The 20,857-nt window shown below is 47.7% G+C and overlaps 1 protein-coding gene across 1 annotated transcript; it reads right to left on the reverse strand.

Moving 5' to 3' along the window:
* Positions 1 to 201: 201 nt before the first annotated feature.
* Positions 202 to 20,589, reverse strand: ESCO2 (establishment of sister chromatid cohesion N-acetyltransferase 2). The gene is made up of 11 exons (XM_030490635.1): positions 20,535 to 20,589; positions 18,531 to 18,599; positions 15,878 to 16,883; positions 13,074 to 13,161; positions 9,588 to 9,648; positions 6,663 to 6,792; positions 4,349 to 4,480; positions 3,961 to 4,050; positions 3,172 to 3,315; positions 1,795 to 1,979; positions 202 to 629 (listed from the first exon to the last, which is right to left on the reverse strand). Exons 2-11 carry the CDS (start codon positions 18,581 to 18,583, stop codon positions 491 to 493), a joined length of 2,028 nt encoding a protein of 675 aa, XP_030346495.1. The 5' UTR covers positions 18,584 to 18,599; positions 20,535 to 20,589; the 3' UTR covers positions 202 to 490.
* Positions 20,590 to 20,857: the final 268 nt, after the last annotated feature.

A 20,857-nucleotide genomic window follows, 5' to 3' on the forward strand; every position in this document is an offset into this window, starting at 1 on the left:
AGCATATTACAAAGGGAGAGCAGCTGCCTGCTCAAAGAAAAGGTTTTCTGACACAACAGGCTGGGAAAAGAGGGTGTAAAAGATCAAGACAAAACTACATTTCCTACTCCTTTGTACATAAATTTACCAGCCACTTGTACTGAGGCTCCTCCCCTGGACAAGCCTTTTACCACGCAGTGCACAGAATTACGTACCCACACATCGAGGAGAAAAGAGCCATCTTTATATTAAACCTTTCAACAAAATTAAGTTATTTGTAATAGAATTTAGATTTAAAAGTAACAAACCCACCTGAAATCCAAGCAAGGTTCCACTAAAATCTAACACAACTCTGTACACAAAGTGACCCTCCCCTTCGCAGGGGAGGAAGAACTAGCGCTCAGCAGGAAAACAGCATTTGGCCAGGTAACAACTCTCAAGCGTTACTTTAAGCCACACAAATTATCTTGGGTGATTTCAACAAACCTCAACTTGAAATCACCAAGTTGAATCAGTTGTTATAAATGAAGTTGTAAACGAGGAAGTTGGGAGTTCGGCAGTATTTCGTGGCGAACAGCTTGCCATCCGGCGTTGGGTCGGAGAAGGCGATTTCCTCAGTGCTCAGGTAGCAGCCGTACATGAACGTGCTCCTGAAAGAGAGAGCAGAGCCATCAGCACACGGCAAACACCCGCTGGGAGGTTTCCCCCCCTCCCTCTGCTGCAGGGAGCTGTTAGTGCTTCACTTTGCTTTCAAACTGCAGATCAGTGCAAGGTGCCAGTTTGCGCGTGGGTTCTGGTGTATTTGAGCCAGGAGGCAGTTTAGAATGAGGACAAAGGATAATTTAAGACCAAATACAGGCAGAAAACCCACACATGCAGTTTTAGATGGGAAACCAGAGGTTTTGGTTCAATATCTTGGAGCTGTTCCCAAGTGAAGTTCACCATGGGAAAACCAGGACTCTTGGGGGCACCCACAGTCAGAATCATCAAGTCACAGAATGGTTTGGGTTGGAAGGGACCTTAAAGCTCATCCAGTTCCAACCCCCTGCCACGGGCAGGGACACCTTCCACTAGAGCAGGTTGCTCCAAGCCCCGTCCAACCTGGCAGGTCCTGCAGGGCTGGGAGGCATCATGTCACAGAGGTGGCACATCAAACACTAACCACAGGAGAAAGCAAAGGCTGAACATGGGTTGATGGATTTTCAGAATACTGAGCTCCAGATACACTCACATATGATGATATATATTAATATATATGTACTTATAGACTTCATACATCTGTGTTTTATACATAGATAGCAAGCAGATACAACAGAAGATACATGCTGCTACAGGCCTTGGACTCCCAAGCTCAGCCCCAAGGCAGCCCATAAAAACTTCCCCTCATTAGCAAGCCTTCCTCTCAGTGTGCTCTGAGCTTGAAAAGCTCAGAATTTCCTGCCTGGAAAAAACATCAAGTGTTTGGGCCCATCAAATTATCCAGTAAAAGGAAGAAATATATTTCCCCCCAACAAGCAGTGTCTCTTGGAAAGCCAGCCTGTGTAGCTCTGCATTCTGCTTGTACCCAGCAGTTAACAGCTTGGCCCATCCTTGTGTCAGATTTTAAACCATTTAAATATCACACATACATGGAAATCTGCCCACATGACATCCTTCCACTGCAAAGTGGGGATTCCAGACTTGCTCGATGATGTAAATTTCTCCCTTTCCTTAAGTTCCTTCTCAACACTGTTTGCTGCAGTCATCGCTTTTCCCTCTGCAGGGATTAACTCCAGCTAGGATCCCGGCTCCCCGCTGCCTCCCGCTGCCCCGTACCTGACCACGTCCACCATGCGCCGGGCGATGCCCTTCCCGCGCCTGGGGCCGAACACCCAGATCCTGCTCACGCCACAGATGGCGGGTTCGGGCTCCGTGGAGCAGCGCCAAGCCCGCTGCGGCTGCAGGGTGTCCTGGCCCGGCGATCCCGGCATGGGTCCCGGCTCACACAGCACCCGGAAAGCCTGCAGGGATGAGCGGAGGCATCAAACTCATCCTTCCCAATGGATGCATGGACCTTCCCGTGCTCCCAGCCTTGCCTCCTGCTCTCCTATGAGGCAGGACACCACATACAACCACACTCAAACCAGGGGCAGACACAACACTTGCTGCAGTATCAGCCGTGCAAACCCAGCTAACTCCTGCCAACACCCACCCCGGACAAAAGCACAGGCTCTTCCTTCACTTCTTTCTTTTTTTGTTGTTGTTTTATGGGTGACTTTTTGTGTTTATTTCCTTAGTTTTATTTCCCCCCCTTCTGTGCTAAGCTGGGATTTCCAACACGCAGCCTCATGCCAACAGCCCCTGTTAATAGCCTGCAACTTCATAGAATCACAGAATGGTTTGTATTGGAAAGGACCTTAAAGCTCACCCAGTTCCAACCCCCTGCCATGGGCAGGGACACCTTCCACTAGAGCAGGTTGCTCCAAGCCCCGTCCAACCTGGCCTTGAACACTGCCATGGATGGGGCAGCCACAGCTTCTCTGGGCAACCTGTGCCAGCGCCTCAGCACCCTCACAGGGAACAACTTCTGCCTAAAATCTCATTTCAATCTCCCCTCTGGCAGGTTAAAGCCATTCCCCCTTGTCCTGTCCCTACAGGCCCTTGTCAAAAGCCCCTCTCCAGCTTTCTTGTTGGCCCCTTTAGGCGCTGGAAGCTGCTCTAAGGTCTCCCTGGAGCCTTCTCTTCTCCAGGCTGAACAGGCCCAGCTCTCTCAGCCTGTCTCCATAGCAGAGATGCTCCAGCCCTTGAAGCATCTTCATGGCCTCCTCTGGACTCACTCCAACAGCTCCACGTCCTTCTTGAGTTGTTGCCCCAGAGCTGGATGCAGGACTGCGGCGGGGTTGCGTTTTACCAGAGTGGAGCAGAGGGGGAGAATCCCCTCCCTCGACCTGCTGGTCACGCTGCTGGTGATGCAGCCCAGGACACGGTTGGTTTCTGGGCTCAAGCGCACACTGAAGCTGGGTCATGTTGAGCTTCTCATTGACCAACACCCCCAAGTCCTTCTACTCAGGGCTGCTCTTAATCCAGTCTCCCCCAGCCTGTATTTGTGCTTGGGATTGTCCCGACCCAGGTGCAGGACCTTGCGCTTGGCTTTGTTCACCCCATTATTAGCCTGCAATATCACACACCCCCCATACAATTAATATCATGTACCTGCTTGATGGATTCAGCCACTAAGCACCCAACAATCATCTTCTCATTGGCCACAAACAAGTATATTTTAGTCTTGGCTGAGCAGCTCAAAGAAACTTGTTTAAATCCCAATTCGTTATCAACAATTTCTCGCACATCTTCTGCCTAAGGCAACAAAAACAGAGAGAGAGAGAGAGAGAGGGACACGTTAAGTACTAACACACACGTTCTTTGTGTGTGAAACCTGCCAAAAAAAGGGTCTCATTCCCCTAAATAGTCCTGTTTTTTCACAAGGTCAGGCTTCACGATGAAGCTGTGAAATGCTCTCCAGCTCCCCACCATACTGAGGGATCTCACTGCACACACAGCTAGTGTGGCCTATATATATATGTATTTCCTCTAAATTAAAAAACAGAAGCATTTCAGAGTAGTTTTTAAACAAAATGCTTCCCTACTCCACAAGAGCCTTCTAACAGAGTAGCTGTTTCCTCTAACTGCAGATAATATTGACGAAGAGTCTCTCTGTGCCATAATTCCTTTACGCCTGCCCCTCACCCCAGTCCTTGGGAGGGAAAGGATTGGGTTATGTTGGTCATGTAAGAACAAGAGCTTCAGCGCAGGGAGCAGGGTGAGGGGGGGTCAGGGTGGGTGTCCCCAGCAACCCGGGCTGCTGCCACAACCCCACTTGCCTCTCCTGTTCACCCCATCCACTGGCAAATGATGCATGATCAAGCGCTGAGGTTGTTCCGGGAGCTGAGCCAGCAGAAAGCTGATCTACAACATAAACCCCCAAAATAAACAAACAAGTACCTTCTTGACGGCATATTTTGGGTCATCTGGAAGAATCAATACAACTTTCCCATCCCAGAACTCTGCCACAACCCGTTCTTTCTTCCAACCCTGCCACACAGGGGAAAAAAAAAAGCCAAACAACAAATTAGTGGTCTAGCAAGAGAGAGGAAGTGATTCAGTGAAGGCTCTGGGAGATGAAGCTGTAATCTGACCTGCTGAGGCTTTCAGGAATAAAGTCAAGTCACATTCATCAAACTGATGAAGGCAGACAGTCGCTGGATCTGCCCATCTTGCACTTTAACCTCCCCGCTGGATGACAAACCCTTTGCGGGCGGCTGTTCCTGGCTATGGCACACGACCTCCCCTGTCTTCTTCAGCCGAGCTGCAAGTGCAGCCATCGCCTTACCACGTATCGGAGGCCCTCGAGGAATCTCTCGTGGTGCTGGATGTGCTGGGCTTCATCCTCCGGGCTAGCAGCTGTGTAGATCATGCCACACGACTTGCAAACTACAGCCCCAAAATGCTTCTGACCAGCATCCTAGTGAGAAAGAGAGCCAGCTAAAATGCCTTGAAGCTGTTCGAAACCACATTCAGTTTAAAGAATGAGGTTGAGAACTGGTTCTAACAACAGTCATCAAAGATTCAAGTATTTGTTGTCATAGAATCATAGAATAACAGAATGGTTTGGGTTGGAAGGGACCTTAAAGTTATTATCTAGTTCCTATCCCCCTGCCACTGGCAGGGACACCTTCCACTACAGCAAGTTTCTTGTTTTCATTTGAATTTGTGAAGAGGATGAAAAGCTTTTGCTTATTTGCAGAATATTTGGAACTACACAGCATGAATTACCCAGGGAACACAGTGAATATGTTATTCCGAACAAGCCTTGAAATAGATTAGCAGTACCCTCATTGAGGAAACAATGTAGAAGAGCCCAACAAAAAACCATAAACTAAAGGAAAACTCTGGATAGTCTTTCCATCAGTTATCTAGAAATAACATCAGTTTTATCTCTTAGCACACAGGGAGGGGAAGAAAAGGAACTGAATGCCAGTTGTGCAAGCAGAGAGCAGAATGCGCTTTGGATGTCTAGTCACATGCAAGCAGCAGTTTGAGGATGGAGCTGCTGCAGTCCTGCATCCAGCTCTGAGGCCCCCAACCTAAGAAGGACGTGGAGCTGTTGGAGCAAGTCCAGAGCAAGCCACGAAGATGCTCCAAGGGCTGGAGCACCTCTGCTATGGAGACAGGCTGAGAGAGCTGGGCTTGTTCAGCCTGGAGAACAGAAGGCTGCAGGGAGACCTTAGAGCAGCTTCCAGTGCCTAAAGGGACTGACAAGAAAGCTGGAGAGGGGCTTCTGACAAGGGCCTGTAGGGACAGGACAAGGGGGAATGGCTTTAAACTGACAGAGGGAGATTGAGATGAGATCTTAGGCAGAAGTTGTTCCCTGTGAGGGTGCTGAGGCGCTGGCACAGGGTGCCCAGAGAAGCTGTGGCTGCCCCATCCCTGGCAGTGTTCAAGGCCAGGTTGGACGGGGCTTGGAGCAACCTGCTCTAGTGGAAGGTGTCCCTGCATGGCAGGGGGTTGGAACTGGATGAGCTTTGAGGTCCCTTCCAACCCAAACCAGTCTGGGATCCTGTAACTCAGTGAGGTGAATTGAAGCCTGGTTCATTAAGGACCCCTCTTATTTCCCTGCACTGACTGCTGGTGCAGCAGCTGCCTTCCCTTCCACACATCCCATATAGGGGACGTTTGAGGTTCCCCTCATGGCACAGCATCCACAGCCTGTCCCTTGTGGGCGCAGCCAGGCAGGGCTACAGCTCGTGGCCGGCCACGTGCAGGGTAGCAAGGGCTGCTGAGCACACACTGCTGCCTTCCTCTCAGCACAGGCACTCCTCTGGATTTCTTCCTTCCACAGGGACCAGTTTCCAAAACACTCAAAAATTTGTATCTGTGAGGTCTCAAATTTGACAGAAATCATGCAAACAGCTCAAAAGGTGCTAGAAAGGGCAGCTCAGCTGAAAAGAATGATCACATAAGCCCCATTCCCTCAGGAAACAGGCTTGAAAACATCTGCAGGTCACCAAGTGAGAACAAATGGTTTACTAAAAAAATTACTCATCGCTAAGGGCATATTTTCTGGAAAGCCCCAGATGCGATGGCTGCACGACACGGGAGCCTCAGTCACACCACTCGGCCTCCTCCTGCTCCACGAGCAGTGCACCACGCTGCAGGGCAACAGCAGGAAGGCAGCCACGGAGCTGCCAAAGAGGGCTGCTCATTGCTGCTCCCATGCTGCCCTGGCTGATGCTCGCTGCTGTGGTTGCAGTGCTGTGCTGACTCTGCTCAGGCAGCGGGCTGGGAAGCCGTGGGAAAGGGAAGTTATCCAGCCAAATCCAAGCCTGTATGGATATCCATACAGGCTTGGCTGAGCTTCCCTTGGACTTTTCTTTTTTTCTTTAATATCATGTTCCATAAATGTCTTTTGAATTCCAAAGTGTAATAAAGCGTTAGTCCCAGGGAAACCATAACAATATATTTCCTACCTTCTACCCTGTCCTAGTCTAGTGCTAACTATGTTAATCACTGCCCTGTTATGGTCATTGCAGTGTGGTTGGTCTGAGGTTTACACATAAGCAAATCTACTTCCCAGTGAGCCTCAAGGCCTATTTCTTATGTCCTCAGCATGGAGAGGACCCAGCATGCCCCGAGAGGAACCTTACAATGATCATCTGGTCTCTGGAGCGCTTGCAGAGTTCTTTTGCCTTCTTGTTTTTCTGCAAGGTGTGAGATGTTTTTGCAGGTGGGCTGGACCCAAACGGAGGAGTCGCTTCATCCAGTGCAGCCTGAGTCCTGAAAATCATTTCAGAGATGAAAATTAGGTGCAGGCACAGGTTAACAAACATGTTGGGTAGTGACTTTTACCACAGAACACCCCAAAGTAGGAAAGATACAGGAAAGCTTCTTGACAGCCATGGTGCCAGCTCTTCTGGAGGAGGGAGGGAAGGAGGGGGCTCTAGGAAGAGCTACAATTACATCTTAAGTTAAGTAACCTAATTAAGCACCTCTCCCACTTCCACAGCCACCCTATTTCCCAGATACTGGAAATTAAGCAGCTCCTTGAACAGTCAAGGAGATATAGAACAAACTGAGAAGCAGAGGGCCAGGTCCACAAAGCATGGAAACTGCAGGTGAAGAAATAGGTGCTCAAGTCATAGAATCACAGAATGGTTTGTATTGGAAGGGACCTTAAAGCTCACCCAGTTCCAAACCCCTGCCATGGGCAGGGACACCTTCCACTAGAGCAGGTTGCTCCAAGCCCCGTCCAACCTGGCCTTGAACACTGCCAGGGATGGGGCAGCCGCAGCTTCTCTGGGCACCCTGTGCCAGGGCCTCACCACCCTCACAGGAAACAACTTCTGCCTAAGAGCTCATCTCAATCTCCCCTCTGGCAGGTTAAAGCCATTCCCCCTTGTCCTGTCCCTACAGGCCCTTGTCAGAAGCCCCTCTCCAGCTTTCTTGTCAGTCCCTTTAGGCACTGGAAGCTGCTCTAAGGTCTCCCTGCAGCCTTCTGTTCTCCAGGCTGAACAAGCCCAGCTCTCTCAGCCTGTCTCCATAGCAGAGGTGCTCCAGCCCTCAGAGCATCTTTGTGGCCTCCTCTGGACTCATTCGAACAACTCCATGTCCTTCTTATATTGGGCTCCGAAGAGCTGGACACAGGACTACACCACCAGAAGCCCTAGTCCCTCACACCAACACCCCTTTAGAGCAGGGAATCAGAGCATCTTGGGAAAGCCCTTGGTGCTGGGGCTGAGCTCTGCTCTGCCTCCTCACAGGGCCAGGCTCTCACAGAGGGGAGCAGATCAAGGCACGGCCAAAAGGAATTGCTCTTATGCAGATCCAGACATAGAGGCTTTACATGAATTTTTGAAGTTTACAGAGAAGCAAGTTGTTACGGACGATAATAATTGCAGTTTTTCTAACCCACCTTCAGGCTTCTGTGCATAAGGTAGCATTTCTTAAGCCATCTTAAAGTGGGAAAGTGTAACTGTTGCGCAGCGAATCTTAACATGGAATTAATTTAGAGCTACACCAAACAATTTTATAGATTTGGATACTAAGGAGAATTTCCAAAGCAGAGACTTCATGGAGGAAAAGCTTGTGCTCATCAGCTTCCCATGAGACAACTGCAAATCCAAGACTGAGCTTCAGTTAATCACAAACACCAGGATTTCCACACATTCCAGGGTTCCACTTGCACCACGGAAGGTATTTGAAAAGCCACATAAGGAAGCAAAGCAAATATTGCAATCAGATCTCTCTTTCAACACTTCTGTGGCAGAGGACTACAGTAGCGCGACAAGTTTTGCAAAGTTTATTTTGGCTCTTTTCAGAGCAACTTTAAGTGGGGTTTTTTATGTTCACAATAAACTTGGAATGCTTTTATTGTTAACAAAGTATATCAAGAAGTTGATTCAATATGGGAGAGGGACGCGTAGCCCTGGTTCTTGCATGGGAAAACAAGTCTTTTTTCCACCAGAGGTCTAAAAGTATGACAGCAAATTAACCGAAGGAATAAGCTAATCGGAAGCACAGACACCAGGTTGTACTCATCAGTTACAACTGATGAGTAAAGAGTCCCAGTGTTTGCAAGACTTAGCAATACCATGCTTTTTATAGAATCAAAAAGCAAACTTCCCAGGCTTGTGCTTCATTTCCATCACCCTAAATGTCAAACATCATCTGGCAGGCTTAGAAAACACCAGCTCAGGTGAGCATGGGACAGCAGAAGAGAAGCAGCTGCTTCCATAAATCCTTTTCACCCATTTTTATCCCAACTTCTGTCTTGCCTTTGGCACCTAGATCGACACTGCTGAGCATGCTGCTGCCTAGTGCTGCCATACTCAAATATCTCAGGTTAAAAAAGTAAGTGCAGAACAAACCACACCTGACCAGAAAGAATACCCATGTTCTTTAAATTCAGTGTCAAACCAGTCCCTCTCTGCCATGAGGTTCATTGCTTTTCGTAGAATCACAAACTCCTAGAATGGTTTGGGCTGGAAGGGACCTTAAAGCTCATCCAGTTCCAAACCCCTGCCATGGGCAGGGACACCTTCCACTAGAGCAGGTTGCTCCAAGCCCCGTCCAACCTGGCCTTGAACACTGCCAGGGATGGGGCAGCCACAGCTTCTCTGGGCAACCTGTGCCAGCGCCTCAGCACCCTCACAGGTAACAACTTCTTCCTAAAATCTCATCTCAATCTCCCCTCTGTCAGGTTAAAGCCATTCCCCCTTGTCCTGTCCCTACAGGCCCTTGTCAAAAGCCCCTCTCCAGCTTTCTTGTCGGCCCCTTTAGGTACTAGAATATGTACAAATTCACAAGTAAAATGTATTAGACAGTAAGCAAAGGTGTATTTCCTTATTCACAGGCTAGAATCCCCCTAAACCAACACAAATTTGATCTTGCATCTTCTCTTAACAACAACCAACCAACCCAAGCCACCCTCAAACTCCCAAACCTTACAAAGACTGGGAGAAAGCTAAACCATCATGCTAAGAATTAGTATAATTAAAAAAAATAAATATCATGATTCTGCAGATATGACATATCTGATCATTCTTGGAGAGACTTAGCAAAGAGTATCCTACCTTTTCTTGCTGGTTGGAGGTGAGCTGAATATGGGGTAGACGACAGCCTTTGAAGGAGATGCTAGAAAAGACAAGCAAAATTATTGTGGTTTAGAATCCTTTTTAGCTGCAGAACACATTGATACATGGCAACAGGCATTCAAACACCAAGGAGACTGCAAAATGACACATAACAGTGGAACTGAACTCCATAGACAAGAAGTTTGGAGAGTACTGGGAATCTGTGATGCTGCAGGATAAAAAGGTGTCCGTGAGTGGTATCCAGCCATAATCACCTTAAATGCACTGGAAGTGATGTTGATCAGGCTCTCCGGTGCTTTCCCCTCTCACATCAGAATTATGAAGCAGAAATTTCTGCTGCAGTAGTTTAGTGCTTCCTTGGCTGTTAATTAAGAGTGTTAATCAAGCAGAACTTTCTCCCTTTCCCATTATTTTGGCTAAGACACCATGAGCCTACAGCTTCTTTAGCCTCAAGAAGTTGGGAAGTGGTGGGTTAACCACTAGGTTACAGCACACGAGCTGCAAGGTTTAGGATAATTTAGCAAAGACTTTGGTAAGTAAAGCCAAAGAAAAAATATTAGTTTGGAATTTATTTTCTCTCAAGGATAAAATTTTAGGTATTAGACTGCTTTATGCCATCGTATTTTGACCACATTCACCTCAGAGCAGCCTTCCAGTCCCTAAAAGGGCTGAAAACAAATCTGGAGAGGAACTTCCAACAAGGGCCTGTAGGGACAGGACAAGGGGGAATGGCTTTAACCTGACAGAGGGGAGATTGAGATGAGATCTGAGGAAGAAGTTCTTCCCTGTGAGGGTGGCGAGGCCCTGGCACAGGTTGCCCAGAGAAGCTGTGGCTGCTCCATCCCTGGCAGTGTTCAAGACCAGGTTGGACGGGGCTTGGAGCAACCTGCTCTAGTGGAAGGTGTCCCTGTCATGGCAAGGAGTTGGAACTGGATGAGTTTTAAGGTCCCTTCCATCCCAAACCATTCTGTGATTTTATGATTCTTAGGAATTACAGAAACTTAGTAACATCTGCAAGCAGAAGAGTGGCCCTAACAGCCTCCAAAAAACATACCATGCAGATGAACCAATTTCTAGGAAACTGTACATAATAGGAAGTATCTTGTTCACATCAGTAGTGGAAAAGATCATAAGGAGTTGTGAAGACACTAATAAACAATAAAAAGCCTACAGATTCCTAGAAATGCGGGACCTTAGAGGGCCAAGACACTTCTTTGGAAAGGCCCCAGCAGGCAAATGCAGGTGATGTCTGGAAACATGATGGCAACAGTTTTATAAACAGGTGGAAATCACAGTGAGAGGAGTATTTTATCCAGAGCTACAGATAGCAGGAAGAAGAGCAGCTGCAGAAGGGAGCACGCCACTCCTCGGGATGAGGAGGAGGCACAGGGAAGTGCTGACCTTCAGTAACAGGCTTCACTACTTTCCAAAAAGCTGATAAATAAGTTCCCATGTGAAGCAAGACTAAAGGGGAGGGAGGGTTGTAAAAAAACCCAAAAAGCTCAGGAGTGCTGGTAATTTCTTCAAGAAACAGATTAAGACCAGATGTGCCAGAACGAAGTGGAGTAAGAGACAAACACAGCTAAATTGTAACTTTTTCTCTCACTGGAAATTCAAGGAATATCAAAGGGAATAGAAACCGGGGGAGAGCAGAGCAGCAACACGAAGGACTGAAAGCAGAAATGCCAACCTGCAAAATGAGCTGTACCTGGGGAGGCAGTGGCACCCTGTAACAGAAGAAAACCCAGATGCTTTGCTACCAAAAGGGGAGGAAACACTAAAGCCAGATGACAAATGACGACAAGAACATGTAGTGCCTTTTTATTTCAGTCATCAATAAAAGAATGAGTTGTGATGTGAGTGTCAGCACAATTAAGACCAAAAGGAGATAAACTTCCACAGCTGGGGAAAGATGTCAAGGGCACACACAGATAAATTAGACCTTTACAGGCTCATAAGGGTTGACTCAACCCAGGGCTGCTGGGACTGGAATAGAGAGTGCTGCCTATTTTTAAAAGGGAAAAATGGAGAAACCAGGAAATTAGGATAAAATAACATGACCTCAACTTCTGCAAACATACTGGCACATGTTAGTGCATACTTGGAAGATGAGACAGCAGGTAGAGGCCAACACATTATTTTGCTTTAATAAAAAAAATATTTAAGTAACATATATCTTTTTTATCACTTGTTATTCCCAAGAGGAAAAATAATACTTATTGTTAATAATTCACTGCTGAAACAAGAAGTATAGAGTGGACTTTCTTCAGTGGCTGTCAGGAGTAAATGCTAATATGTGCTTCTACCTTTACAGGTAATACTTAGCACATAGGGGCATTTATGATTTTAATTTTTTAAAGCATTCTTGCATTGAAAAAGGTCAGAGAAAACAGGCTGAAATAAGGATAAGGGGAACCACTACACTTAACCACAAGCCAGGGGAAAATAAGGGATAGGGATCAACCCTCCAGGCAGCAGCTGCATGTAAAACACGTGGGTTGCTGTCTGCCTCCAACCAAAGGCAGCTCACAAGGTTTCCTGTGGAAATGTAGGTGTTTGTTGCGTGAGAAATAGATTAATTACTCCTTTCCTGGTAATTAGTGCTCGTAAGGCTTAGAGGAAGTTCTCTTTGGGGGTATCCTGCCAGGAAAGATGTGGTTTGGTCTGGATAAAACAAATAAGTGACAGCGTCAGATGCCTAAAACTCAAGATTGAGAAAGGAAAATGGAATAAATCGAGGGAACAGGCCAGGGGAAAAAAGCGGGGGAGCGGGAAGAGAAGGCTTTGGGGAGACCTTAGAGCAGCTTCCAGTGCCTAAAGGGGCTGACAAGAAAGCTGGAGAGGGGCTTTTGACAAGGGCCTGTAGGGACTGGACAAGGGGGAACGGCTTTAAACTGCCAGAGGGGAGATTGAGATGAGATCTTAGGAAGAAGTTCTTCCCTGTGAGGGTGGTGAGGCCCTGGCACAGGTTGCCCAGAGAAGCTGTGGCTGCCCCATCCCTGGCAGTGTTCAAGGCCAGGTTGGACGGGGCTTGGAGCAACCTGCTCTAGTGGAAGGTGTCCCTGCCCATGGCAGGGGTTTGGAACTGGATGAGCTTTAAGGCCCCTTCCAACCCAGACCGTTCTGTGAGTCAATGAAAAATGTGATCGTTGGTTTCAAATACAGCAATTTCAAAAATCTTACTGGGAATGGACTCTGTCATAAAGCAAAGGGGAAAGGCAGGTTAGATGTCAAAACAAAAAACAGTTCACATACTGCTTAACACTCAGGTTCATCAGGGAGACGGCAGTATCTCCATTACTGCCCATCTTATTTAAACACTAAATTACAGGACAACATGGGAATTCAGCAGAGCTGATCCTGCTGGGGAGAAGCAGGTAACCTAGGGGATTTTTAGAGTCTCTTCTGCTTCATTTTCCTACAGCAACAAAAGTCACAGACCAAGAAAAGTATAATCCAGCTCACCTTGCTTATTCACCTTCTGTGGAGGCTGGCTTGAAGGAATAATGCCATCATCCAACTCACAGGCTGTAGAACTGATTTCATCAGCATCCTATAAACAGAGACAAATTTTTAAGGCAAAAACAAAACTCTCCAGTTGATTAAGTTCTCAGACAGCAGCTACAGAGTCACACAGAGTTCAAAGGAGCTTCACAGTGAGCATTAATTGACATGATAAAGCATTATAGTTGTATTTTCCAATCACAAAACGTGGTCTTAGCACACTCCCTGTCTCACTGTTATTAAAGTTACACCTGAACGCTGAACTCCAAAATGTTGCACCCTGTACTGAGGAAAAACTTGTTTCCTGCAGGTTACTCTCAGCCTTCTGGAGCACCATCAATATTTACCTGCCTTCAGGTACTGTTAAGACCAAATTCGGCTTGTGACAACGACCATGGATTTTGATTCTTAACACCTATGTGTGTCCCTGCTTTTGTTTTATTACAGGATGCAGGGGGTTTATTTGCTTTTTAAGTAAATCTTAACTGTAGAGGTTTGTATCACTTCTTCTCAATCTCTGGGACTCTGCTTCACTCTCTGCCTACACATCTGCACCTTCACAGCTTCTGGAAGCCTCTCACAGATGCTCTATAAAAACCAAAGTTTGCCAAACTGATTTTTGCCTTGAACTCTGCTCTTTTTGTATATGACAGTGTATTATTTCCCACCAGGAACAGCGGGCAAAGGACCTGGCAGTAGCAGAATCCAAGACCAGATCAAGGCCACACTTGGTCTGTGCTCAGTTTGCAGTAAGGAAGTTGCCGAGTTCCCTTTTCAAACACTCCATGTTCTGGTTAACCTCAGAGAACTCGTTTGCCAACTCAAAAACTGCCACAACAGCAGGATGAAATGCTATCAGATCATTTCTTCTTTTTAACCACACATGCAAGATTGGACTGTGCAAGCCAACAATTGTGTTCTATTAAAGCTGCATTGTAAAAACATATTGACAATTAAGTCAGGAATGCAAGAGAGATACTAAACCAGTGCAGGTGAACAAAGGAGACCATAAACTGTCTTTTATGGAATACAGAACACATTAGCCCTATAGAAACAGCTTCCCATCTTGTTCACTGCTTCCTTTCTATGCCCAGTATAAAACATTACAGTAGTATTCCAGCAGCTTTCCCTACTTTTCTACATTTTAAGATGCTGGAATGGAACAGCAAAATATGACATTAAGTGTAATGAAATAGTTTGCAAACCTGTTCTGAATCAGTGTTTTACTGCTGTGCTCCCTCCACTGTCATCCTCACCCTTCCCACCTCAGCACGTTAGGCAGCAAAACCCACGTCCCACGTTTTAAACGATTCTCTAGCAAATCCTCAAATTAAAAGCCAGGTCTGGCAAGGTGTTACCTGGTCAGCAGCGAGACTCATTGAAACATGTAACTATTTCAGCACTGCTAAACATACTTGTACAAGAATCATATCATAGGATCACGGGAATGGTTTGGGTTGGAAGGGACCTTAAAGCTCATCCAGTTCCAAACCCCTGCCACGGGCAGGGACACCTTCCACTAGAGCAGGTTGCTCCAAGCCCTGTCCAGCCTGGTCTTGAACACTGCCAGGGATGGGGCAGCCACAGCTTCTCTGGGCACCCTGTGCCAGGGCCTCACCACCCTCACAGGGAACAACTTCTGCCTAAGATCTCATCTAAATCTCCCCTCTGTCAGGTTAAAGCCATTCCCCTTGTCCTGTCCCTACAGGCCCTTGTCAAAAGCCCCTCTCCAGATTTCTTGTAGCCCCTTTAGGCACTGGAAGCTGCTCTAAGGTCTCCCTGGAGCCTTCTGTTCTCCAGGCTGAACAAGCCCAGCTCTCTCAGCCTGTCTCCATAGCAGAGGTGCTCCAGTGCTCGGAGCATCTTTGTGGCCTCCTCTGGACTTGCCCCAACAATCAAATGTATGTTTAAAAAAACACCCCAAAACAACACTTATCTATCACCAGGAGTATTCCCTGTGAAGGGAGCAACAGATAAAAATTGCAATAGGCCTTTTTGGCAATAGAACTGTTGGAGTCCTCAAACACAGAGTTTCCAGCTCGGAAAACTCCTTGATTTGTTGAAGCATGAGAACCCATGGCTCAGCCTTGCTTCCTGGGAGGAGGGAGCTGCAGAACCAGCACAGGTAGCTCCTGCTGGGGAAATAATCACTAAAAAGATAACCCAGAGCAGAGCAAAGCCTGCTGTGTCAGCAAGCAGTGTCTCATGGCTAAGGAGAAATTGCTAAAGACACACTAGAAACAATAGTGCTTTCTGTGTCTGATCACTGGCTGAGGCTAAGAACATTGGTTTCAAGGAGCACAGAAGCAGAAGTCATGTGAAGAGCTGCTGTCCTTGAGGACAGGGGCTCATGACCTCCCACAGTCCTCAGCAAGGTCAGACTTGGCAGTTGTTACATTCATTAAAAAGAGAAAAAAAGCTTAAAACCTTCTTTTTCAGCTTTGTCCTTTATCACATGGAAAAGAAACAACAAACCCCAAAAAAGATACAGATTATCTTTTGAAAAACAGCACACAGAAAGCTTTCCTTTCAGCCACCATAAAGGGAATAGCTCTGCAGCCAAGCGATAGTGACCGACCGGGATGCCAACAGGAACATCCCGAAAGTTCACCACAGTTTTAAGCCTTCATAAGGCAGGAATAAATCTGTGAGTTTTCCTAGGCAAAATCCACTCATACACCTAAATAAACACCTGGTGTCAGAATGAGCAGAGCATGTGTTCACCTCAGGCTTGTGCAGCGGGCTCTGAGGACATGTCTACTTACCACACTCTCTGCATTGCTCTCTCCTCCAACTGCAGGCCTGGAAGCACAAAAGGGACCAGAAGTGCTTCTGCTTTTCCACAGAGATGCTTTTCCACCACATGCTGCATCTCTCTCTTTATTTACATAGCTTGTAGAGTCCTCCCTGTTTTTATTTTCCTTCTTCTGAGGCACAGAAATACTTCTCAATATACCACCTGCCTCAACAATTTTGTTTCCATCAGCTGAATTGGACTTTGTAGCTGTTGGTGGTCTGGGCTGGTTGTTTTCTTGCAGAGATTTGGGATGAGACGACAGAGACTTGGTGTCCACAACTGGCTTCTTAGAGCGCGATTTCTTCCTGGCATTGAAGAACGCTGCTCCCAGCTGGAGTTTCAGGGCTGGTTTAACTGTCATGCTTAGGACTCTGAAGGGTGAATCCATCTTCTTTTTAACTAGGGAATTCACATTCTCCTTCTCCATGCTGGATTTTTCTGCTGGTGTCTCTTTCTTTGCCTTCTTAGGAGCTTTGGGGACAGTTTTGCCATGCTTGGATTTTGTTGTGTGCTTGGGTGGCTTCAAGCTTGTATTCCTGCTCAAGCCCACGTTCATCTTCTCGGTCCTGCTGGCAGCTGGGAGATGTTCATCCCCGTTCCTCTCACCCAAAGGGCGGTGCTCGTTCAGCTCTTTCCTCTCATAAGGAGTAAGGTAGCGCTTTTCCTTGCTGTAAAAAGACCCCACAGGCACGAAGAGCTTGTAGGAAGAAGCAGTCTTTGGGGACAATTTCCTTGAGGACTCGCTGTGCACAGCTGTGGGAGCACTGGCTGCCTGAAGGGGTGAAACATCCAGCCTCCTTGAGAGCACTGGCCTCACTGGGACAGCCTGGTTTTCTTTCATCTCATCGCTGGAGCTAGAGGACCATTGTATTTGGGAAGCAGACAGATTATTTCTTGGTTTCTTGAGTGGAGACAGACCTTCAGGAAAGCCCATCATCTTTTTCTTCACAGGAGTCTCAAAGACTAAGGAGGAACTGTAAGAATAATGACAGAGCAAAACATCACATGTACTCTTGAAAGGTTTTCAATTATTGTTTTACTTAAAATAATGCTTAACTTTCACATAGCTGAGTTGCCTGTACTGGTACATGCCCTATAAGAAATACAAATATCAAAGTACAATATCCAAATATCACAGAACGGTTTGGGTTGGAAAGGACCTTAAAGATCATCTAGTTCCAACCCCCTTCCACTAGAGCAGGTTGCTCCAAGCCCCTGTGTCCAACCTGGCCTTGAACACTGCCAGGGATGGGGCAGCCACAGCTTCTTTGGGCAACCTGTGCCAGGGCCTCAGCACCCTCACAGGGAACAACTTCTGCCTAAGATCTTATCTAAATCTCCCCTCTGTCAGTTTAAAGCCATTCCCTCTTGTCCTGCCCCTACAGGCCCTTGCCAAAAGCCCCTCTCCAGATTTCTTGTTGGCCCCTTTAGGCACTGGAAGCTGCTCTAAGGTCTCCCCTTAAGGAGCCTTCTCTTGTCCAGGCTGAACCAGCCCAGCTCTCTCAGCCTGTCTCCATAGCAGAGGTGCTCCAGCCCTCGGAGCATCTTTGTGGCTTCCTCTGGCCTCACTCCAACAGCTCCATGTCCTTCTTATGTCAGGGGCCAACCATATGTTACAACCAGGAACAGCTGGGACTCCCCCCTGCCCCATGGTAGGGGGTGTGGAACTAGATGAGCTTTCAGGTCCCTTCCAACCCCAATGGTTCTGTGATTCTACGATATTTAACACGGAACACAGTGAGGCATTTCCTCAGCAAGTATTTACATCCTACCTCAGGAATTTGTCCTTCCAATTCTGAAATCAAACTCCTCTCTTGGTCTCCCCAGAAATATTTTTATGACGGAAGTACAGAAAAAGCATGAGAAAAAGCTTTTCCACTAGAAATGTTACAAGAGAATGAGAAACAAGCTATTGCTCTGGATTTAACATTCAGCATTTTGCTCCTGGCCAGTGGCTTCTCCTCCACTATATAGGGGGAAAAAATAAAAATCTATAATATTTTTAGGTACACATAACAAATGCACTATTTTTCTATTAACACCAGAAGACTATTCAGATAATTTGTGCTGTATTTCCATAGTGTGTCTCAAAGTCTTTCCAAATGGGAAAGAATGAGGCTTCACCCCAAAGAAATGCAAACATCAGGGGGCTTATTTCTTCAGTTTCTAAACAGTCAGGTTTTATGGGACTTACTGCAGGCTACGCCTGGGTGCAAGTGTCACAAAACTGTATGCACCTGACAGAGGTGATTCTCAGAACAAGATACCTTAATTTATCAAAAGAAAGATATAAATGCCCTAATGCATGTGCTGACATGTGTCTGCCAAGTATCAGCTCAGCATAATAGCTTTTTCTTACTTCTAATTCTGTGCTTGAAGATCATTTTTAGCTTTGGTTTCCCTACATAGTCGATGAAACCTCTCAAGATGCTCAGCAAAACATAAACACGTTCTTAGTCACTGATTAATAAACAGGGGCTGATGCTAAGCGTGTCTCAGAACCATCTTAATATTTTTTCCACTTCACATGAAAAGCTCTCAAGGATTTTAAGAATCTGGTTTATTCTACGTACAGCAATTAAGTGGTTTTTATTAGGAAAATAAATTCTGTGAGAAGTTACCTGTCGGTGTCAGTAGAACTACGACTCCTCTTCTGTGGGGTACCAGCTGCCATGGCTGCCTCAGAGCACCTACAAAAACATGGTTTTGATAGCTTGAAATAGATTTCCAGTAAAAACAAATAAACAGGGTTAGTAAAGAAGGAAGAGAAGGTGAAGGACTGGGCAGAAAACACTGATGGAAGCAGTTTGGGACTGATGGAAATGAGAACACCACGGGGCTGTTTCGGTTGAGTGCAAGTTCTAAAACAAGCGTGCACAGAAGAGATCTTCCAGGTCAAGAACGATTCTGTCACCATGGACCAATGCATCCTAAAGTCCCTTCTCTAAAACAGAGCCAGATAATTCAGAAATGTGTTTTCCTTTCCCCTCGCAAAGCTCATTCCAGACCTCACTGATGCAGTTCCTAGAAACCTGCTTGCTCCTGCCTGTATTCATGGTCAGTTTATTCCCACAAGGATTTCACACTGGCATTCACCTACCAGCAGAGACAGCTCTTTACCCAACACACTTTTAAAGTTTCTCTCCCACTTTCTATCTGGCCACATAACATAAACCACACTTTTTTTAGCCTTCATTAACCCAGTAGCCATTTAAACCAGTTTAACACTCGACACCATTTGTCCCATCTCTTCCAGTTTGAGATAATATCATACAACATTAACTTTCTCGTTACATGGTGTTTCATAACCAAAAGCCTGGAACAAACAAATGCTTTGTATCCAGCAGGACTAAGCAAATATTCATAAACTGCTACAACAGCACAAGGAATAATTTATTCAATAATCTACCAGCAGGGGGAAGCGTTCACGCATTGCTGATACGTGGGAAGCAGTGACAGGTGACAGCAGAGAGCCGCGACAAGCTGTTATCAAGCCCAGGAACACGAAGGACAACATAGGTGAGAAAGGATGAAGCCAAGAGCTGCAGCAGGAGTTGCACAACCTCAGCACAGTGCAGCGCTGGCGGAAGGGAAGTACAAGAGAGGGCAGGCAATGCCCTAGAAACAGAAGGCAACAGTAACAAGCCTGCAGGTACCTGGGTAGTAAGAAACTAGGTGCAGATTAAGAAAAAGAGAAAGACAAGGACACGTTGTTGGTGGAAGAGTCAAGGGGAACGCATCAGGGGTGCAGTCATACAATGGTTTAGGTTAGAAGGGACCTTAAAGCTCATCCAGTTCCATCCCCCTGCCACAGGCAGGGACTCCTTCCACTAGACCAGGTTGCTCAAGCCCCTGTGTCCAACCTGGCCTTGAACACTGCCAGGGATGGGGCAGCCACAGCTTCTCTGGGCACCCTGTGCCAGGGCCTCACCACCCTCACAGGGAACAACTTCTTCCTAAGATCTCATCTCAATCTCCCCTCTGTCAGGTTAAAGCCATTCCCCCTTGTCCTGTCCCTACAGGCCCTTGTCAAAAGCCCCTCTCCAGCTTTCTTGTGGGCCCCTTTAGGCACTGGAAGCTGCTCTAAGGTCTCCCTGGAGCCTTCTCTTCTCCAGGCTGAACAAGCCCAGCTCTCTCAGCCTGTCTCCATAGCAGAGCTGCTCCAGCCCTTGGAGCATCTTCGTGGCCTCCTCTGGACTCGTTCCAAGGGCTCCACACCCTTCTTATGCTGGGGACAGCCCTGTAACCTGTCCTGTCATCCCGCACATCCCACACATAAGCAGCTGCCCATGGCGGTCCCAGACGCCCACCCCTGCCTGAAGTGTTCTCAGCCCAGTTTTGCCTCAGACCACAGACCCTACAGACACCCTGCCCTGTGCTGCGGCACCAGCGCCTCACCCTTGCACCCCCCCCAACCCTCCCGTTCGCCGGGGCCTCCCTAAACCGCCCCGGGACCCCCGGAACATCCGTCCCCCACCGGGCCCGGCCGTTCCTCCCTCAGCCCACACCGGCGCCCCAGAACCGCACCCGCCCATGACGCCCGCACCCCTAACGCGGACCCCACACCCCGAAACGGCACCGAACCCGCCCCAAGCCCCCTCCCGGTCCCGTCCGCGCTCCCTCACCTCAGCGCCACCTCTGCCGTTACCGCTCCCGCGCCTTCGAACCCGCGCTCAGTTGCCCGCCCGCCCGCCCTCCTCTTCCCATTCGCCGAGCGCCACGTCACTCAACGTGATCTTCACCGCCATTGGCCCAGCTGAGGCGCGCCGCTTTGCACCCGCCCCCCCACGCTTTCCAGGCAATCAGATAGCAGAGGTCTGCATGGCCGCTTCCCCAGAAGGACTCCAACTCCCAGCGTGCCCCGCGAGCACTGCGCCCACTCCCCTACGGGGGGCGCGCGCGGGGGCTGATGGGAGTTGTAGTCCACGCCCTGGGCGGTGGGAGGCAC

Source organism: Strigops habroptila, chromosome 6 (assembly GCF_004027225.2).
Source record: "Strigops habroptila isolate Jane chromosome 6, bStrHab1.2.pri, whole genome shotgun sequence".
Lineage (NCBI taxonomy): Eukaryota > Metazoa > Chordata > Aves > Psittaciformes > Psittacidae > Strigops > Strigops habroptila.